Source organism: Aptenodytes forsteri, unplaced genomic scaffold (genome assembly GCF_000699145.1).
Source record: "Aptenodytes forsteri isolate BGI_AS27 unplaced genomic scaffold, ASM69914v1 Scaffold209, whole genome shotgun sequence".
In the NCBI taxonomy this organism is placed as follows: Eukaryota; Metazoa; Chordata; class Aves; order Sphenisciformes; family Spheniscidae; genus Aptenodytes; species Aptenodytes forsteri.
The window spans coordinates 12,100-17,784 of NW_008795034.1; the positions used below are offsets into that span (position 1 = coordinate 12,100).

General features: G+C 58.4%; 1 protein-coding gene across 1 annotated transcript in view; it reads left to right on the top strand.

The window, feature by feature from the left end:
• The first annotated feature begins 1,952 nt into the window (after window positions 1-1,952).
• The window catches only part of SPACA6 (sperm acrosome associated 6), a 3,940-nt gene continuing 207 nt past the window's right edge, over window positions 1,953-5,685 (top strand). The window contains exons 1-8 of the mRNA XM_019471285.1: window positions 1,953-2,217; window positions 2,759-2,833; window positions 3,169-3,237; window positions 3,459-3,482; window positions 3,569-3,646; window positions 3,911-4,014; window positions 4,524-4,677; window positions 5,005-5,155. Coding sequence (XP_019326830.1) covers window positions 1,953-2,217; window positions 2,759-2,833; window positions 3,169-3,237; window positions 3,459-3,482; window positions 3,569-3,646; window positions 3,911-4,014; window positions 4,524-4,677; window positions 5,005-5,155 — 920 coding nt within the window. The remainder of the gene's footprint in view (window positions 2,218-2,758; window positions 2,834-3,168; window positions 3,238-3,458; window positions 3,483-3,568; window positions 3,647-3,910; window positions 4,015-4,523; window positions 4,678-5,004; window positions 5,156-5,685) is intronic.

A 5,685-nucleotide genomic window follows, 5' to 3' on the forward strand; every position in this document is an offset into this window, starting at 1 on the left:
TAGCCCGTGACCAAAGACCCTCTTCCACCCTTGAGAAAGGTGAATCCCATCTGACACCAGCAGGCCTCGTCCTGTGTAGACCATCCCATTATCAAAAAACCCAAAATTGTGGCAGTGACACCAGCCACAAAGCCATGTATGAATAGACTGGGTCTATCTGTTTCTTCCAATGTTGCTGCCCACAACTGGAAGGTTAGAGGAAAAAATAACCTGTGCTCCAGATTCCCTCACCAACCGTCCCAAGGCCCTGAAGTCTCTTTTGATTGCACTTGGACTACATGTTGCAGCTTCATTGTCACCCACATGGAAAAGCAGTAATGGGTAATAGTCCAAGGGCCGTACCAGGCTAGGAAGTTTCCTCGTGATGTCCTTAACCTGGGCCCCAGGGAGGCAGCAGACTTCCCCAAGAGGAGGGTCTGTCAGGCATATTGGACCCTCAGTTCCCCTTAGAAGGGAGTCACCTACAACTATAACCCGTCTTTTCTTCCTCATGGAGGTGGTCATGATACAGGGGGTAGGCCTTTCTGACCTCGGTAACACCTCTGGTGTAGATGGACTGTCATCCACATCATCCATTGACTGGCCTTCCACATCCAGAGCCTCATACCTGTTGTACAGAGGCACCTGGGAAGGCAAGGTGGGCAAGGAGGGGGTTCGCCTGCCACCCCAAGCATGGACTTGCCTCCATTCACTCCTTTCCTTTAAGCCTTCAGCCTGGCAGGGGGAGGGTACAGGATCCCCTTGATTTTGGGTTTTTTCTGGTGGCCGTTCCTGTTTCTGTCTCAGGGAGGGCAGAGCATGGTTCCACCCGTCTATCTCCTTCTCAGACTCCCTGATGCTCCTTAACCTTTCTACCTCCTCTTGTAGCTCTGCCACCAGGCTGAGCAGATTATCCACCTGGTCACACCTCACTCAGCTGTTCTCACTACTGCCATCTGTTACCAGTGAAAGGCTCTGGCACTCCCTGTAGCCTGAGGCCTGGATGGCTGCATGGTTTTGTGGGAGCTCTGTCTGGGTTGCCAAGTCCATTTTGGCAAGAGCAGAGGACGTAGCTTTCTGCCGGGTGGATACCATAGCTAAGCTCCTTCTGAGAGGGTGATGACCACCAATTGAACTCACCTCTTGAGCTGGTAGGGTGACAATGCCCTTCCTGTGCACCCTTCCACGCAAACTGCCGCGCAAACTGCCACGCCACGCCCTGGCTGCTGCGCCACGCTCTGTTTGCCTGCTCTGTTGGCAGCACTGCTGGCTGCTAGCACTCCCTAGGCTGCTTTTTATAAGTGTGGGGTGGCCGTGGTTGCTCTGGCAACTCCCAGGCCGCATCAGAGTCTCTCATGAGAGCTGCCAGCTCCTGGCAGGCCTCTCCGCTGCCCTGGCACTTCCCTGCCTCAGGAAACCTTCCTGTGCGCCAAGATCTGCCACTCCGCTATGGATCGGGCCAGCTCCAGGGCAGCTCACCTCGGCAGGTGAGTATGGAGGTATTCATGGGATGGGATATGAAGGAATGAAAAGGCAAAGCCTTGCATAGGTTTCAAGGAAGGGGATTTGGGAACTGCAAGAGACTGGACTGGAGGTGCTGACGGGACAGGATTATAGGGGGCGAAGGCGAGGAATTAGACATCTAAATAGAGGGGATTGGGAGACACCAAGTAATGTGACTGGCAGGGACTGAAGGTAGAGAGGATTTGGGGAGACCAAAATGAGGGACTGGGAGCCCCTTCTCCAGCCCACACACCCCAGGGGACCCATGTGTCTGGGTATCCCCACTCCTCTCAAGAGGGCCCCCAGGCATCTGGGACCTGCCTAGGAACTCCACTGTCCCCTGGGGACACAGGCGCCCCGGCTCCGCCTAGGAACCCTGCTGTTGCCTGGGGACCTAGGCACCTGGGCTCCGCCTAGGAACCCTGCTGTTACCTCGGGACCCAGACATCTGGGTGCTATGCTTTAGGGCCATGGGGTCGTGGTGGGTGCTGGTGCTGGCCCCCTGGCTCCCTGGAAACCCAGGCATCCAGGCAAGAGGACCTGGCTTGTGGCAGTGGGTGGCCCTGGCATCCTGGCTCCCTGGGGTGCACCCCTGCCTGCTCTGCTTCGGGCCCCCCATTCAGCGGGCACGGCTCTGCCGTGACATTACTGGGGCCCCCCTCAATGACCCCCGACATCGACACTGCCTTGAGGCCCTCGTCCAGGCTGCTGTGCCACTCGCCTCTGTCACTGTGGGTGCGTCATGGGACCCCAGGGACATCCAACCCAACAGGGACCCTGCCCAAGGACCCCCATCCTGACTGGCACCTCCATCCCACCAGAGACCTCCATCCCAAGGGGGACCCCCACCCTGAACAGGACCCCAGAGCCCACTTCAACCAAAGCCCTCACACTGACACTGGCCAGGATCCCGGGCAACTGGGGACCCCTTTCCTAAACAGGGACCTCAGGGACCCACCCCAGGCAAGAACCCAACCATGCCAAGGTCTCCCCAGTCTTGACCTGGACCCCAGGGACCTCTGGGAACCCCAACCCTGCCTGGGACCCTGAGAATCACCCAACCCTGACCAGGGACAGACTGGGGACTCCCTGGGACACCCTGGCCCTTCCTAGGACCTCAGGAATCCCCAGGGATACCTGACCCTTCCCAGTACCCCTAAACCCTGATCAGGACTCCAGGAACCCCCAGAAATCCCCAGCCCTTACTGGACCCTCCCATCCCTGAACCTCCAACCCCAACCCTGTACTGGTCCCAGTGCCCCTCTACTGGTCCCAGGGTCAGGGCAGCGCAAGGCACTTCGGGAGATCATCATGGATGCCCTGCATTTTCTGGAGAAGCAGAAGGACATGAGTGAGCAGGGGACATGGGACACGTGAGGGGGTAGGGCCAGGACATGGGGCATGGGGGATGGGACATGGAGGTCTTGAATGGGGGCTGTGGTGAAATATAGGATATATGGAGGTCTGCGGGCTGTAAGGGGATATTTGGGGAATCCTGAGGGTATATGGGCTTCAAGTTATACAGCTTCTGGGGGCTTTTGAGGGGGTATTTGGTGATATATGGGACTCTACGATGGATATATGGGGTCAAGGAAAGTTGTACAGGGGATCTGTGGGGCCCGGGGAGTGTTTATGGTAATTGGGGAGAAGGCACGTTGTCTCACCTGGACATCTGGGACACCCCAGAGCCCTTTGAGGTGTCTCTGCAGGAAGCCATTGACATAATCTGGGTGAAGCTGAGCCACCTGGAGGAAGGTATGGGGCCAGTGGGGACACCCTGCAGGACTCCCACCCTGGGGAACCCCTGGGACCCCCACTCGAGGGACTGTCACAGAGACCCCCACCCTGGGCACCCCAAGCCTGAAGAAACCCCCAGGGACCCCGTCTGGGCTGGACAAGGGCTGAGCCCTGACAGCTCATCACAGGGATGTGGATCCCCAATGATCCCCAGTCTAATGCTGCTTCCTCCCCACCAGCTCCAGCCTGCATCCCCCCCTGTGGTAAGTGCCCATCCCTCTGTCTTGCCACCCCCTGTCCCCTAGTACATCTCCCATTCACCTGGGACCACCAAGTCTCTCCCTCCCAGGGTACCAGCCAGCTGCCCGCGTCTTCCAGTGTGCTACCTGCCGCCTCGTGGACTGCCAGTTTCCCCTGGACTGCCCAGGTATGGGGCCATGGTAGACCCAGGCATCCAGGCTGGGCTAAGCCCCACCCCAGAACTGAGTGCCTCCAGGGCTCTGGGGGCAACCCTCATTTCTCAAATGTGGGCATGCCTGCTGGGCCCACCATGAGCGCACAAGATCGTGCCAAGGTGCATGCCTACCCATCCCCACTGCGAGCACGTGAGCACATGCAGTCACACAGGAATGCAATAATTTCTGTAAGTGCATGAGCAGATGTGAACTCACATGCCTGTCAATGCTCCCAGTGCAGGACGTGTGGGCCCATGCGGATGAAGCCATCACACTGCACTGCGATGTGCCCTTTGCCACCCCTCCTGACCTGCCCATTACCTGGATGTTTGCCAAGGATGTGAGTTGCACATGCATGTGCAAGGGTGTACGTAGACATTAATGAGAGGACTGGGCATGGGTAGCAAGGCCTGCATGCACACAGTTGTGCGCTTGGCATGAGGACTATCAATAGATACAGGTATTGCTTATACAGTAGATATGTGTGCTATAAGTAGCATGTGTGTAAGCATGCACAGGATGCAAGCAAGTGCTCACCCATGTGAAGGTTGCACACAAGCAGGAGGCAGGTCGCTCATGTGTGTGCAGATTCATGTACACTCCTGTGCACGTGTGTGAAGGAAGTTACTTTTGCATATGCTCTGCTCGTGCATCCCTGTGTGCACACACACAGGGCACGAGGAGCACATGTGGGACATGAGGTGCATGCACATGCATGAGCAAAGCGTACAAGAAGCATGAAGGGGACATGACTAGCATGTTCAGGACATGGGTGCCTTTGCATGCACATGTATGCTGTTTCATCTACCTGGTGGACCAGGCTGCACTGATGTGTTCCCCCATCCCCAGCTGCGCACACAGGATCTGGCACTGTTTGAGGAGCTGCAGGGGGGTGCAGAGGGACCACTCAGTCTGACCCTCCAGGACCCCACTCCAGGAACCATCGCCTGTCGCCTGGGGTTCCTTTCTGAGTCCTTGGTCCGCAAGTACTTCTACCTCAACGGTGCGCCCAGACACCTGAGTGCCCTGGGGGCAGTGAGCAGTGTGGGGTGGAGCGGGACCCCAGACACCGGGGTCCATGGGAGGGGTGTGCATGGGGGTGTGAGCAGGGTGCCAGGACACTTGTGCCCATGGTGGACAGGTGGAGTGGAACAGATGTTCCCTGATGCCTGGCTCCTCTGGGGGCAGTAGGGCACATGGGGTGGAGCAGGGACCCCCAGATGCCTGGGTTGCTGGGGGCAGTGAGGTCTGTGGCTGGAGCAGGTGCTGCAGGGACACCTGGTCCCTGGGGGGCAGTGCCCCATGACCCAAGGTGCCTGGGTCCCCACAGTATCAGGGGGAAGCATGGAGGCAGAGCAGGGACTCCAGACTCGGTTCAGAGCTGTGCTACGCTGGCCCCACGGCAGGACCTCCCTGCACCATACGGCATCGCTGGGGCTGGGGCTGGCACTTGGCTCCATGGCACTTGTGCTGCTGCTGGTGTGAGTCCTCCTGACCTTGTAAACCTTACTCTCAAAATCCCCATGCTTCTGGGGCTCCGTGCAGACCAGCATGGGCCTCCCAAACCCCATTGGACCCTCAGTCCCTTGGGATTCCCTACAAATGCGAGGGGACCTGGGTGCCCAAGGGGGGCCATAGACTGCCGGGACTCCTAAACTCACACGGCCCCCTATTTCCCCCTGGGACTCTCATTGTCCTCTGGCCCATTCCAGGACCCCTCCCTTGCACCCAGGACCACTCCAGGCTGCCTTGCTTCCCCCAGATTTCCTAATTGCCCCCGAGACCCTGCCACTTTCCCCCATTTTTCCCAGAACCCCCACTGTCCCTTTGCCTCAGTTACAGTTAGTTGACCCAGTTGCCCCCAGGGTCCCATACTTTCACCCTTAGACTCACCAGTTGCTCCCAGGACCCCCCCCGTTGCCCCTTGGGCCCCCCAGATGCCCCATGATCCCCTCCCCCCTGGATGGGCATATAGGGTCTCCTCCCCCCTCCTCCCCTTTCTCCATTCCTC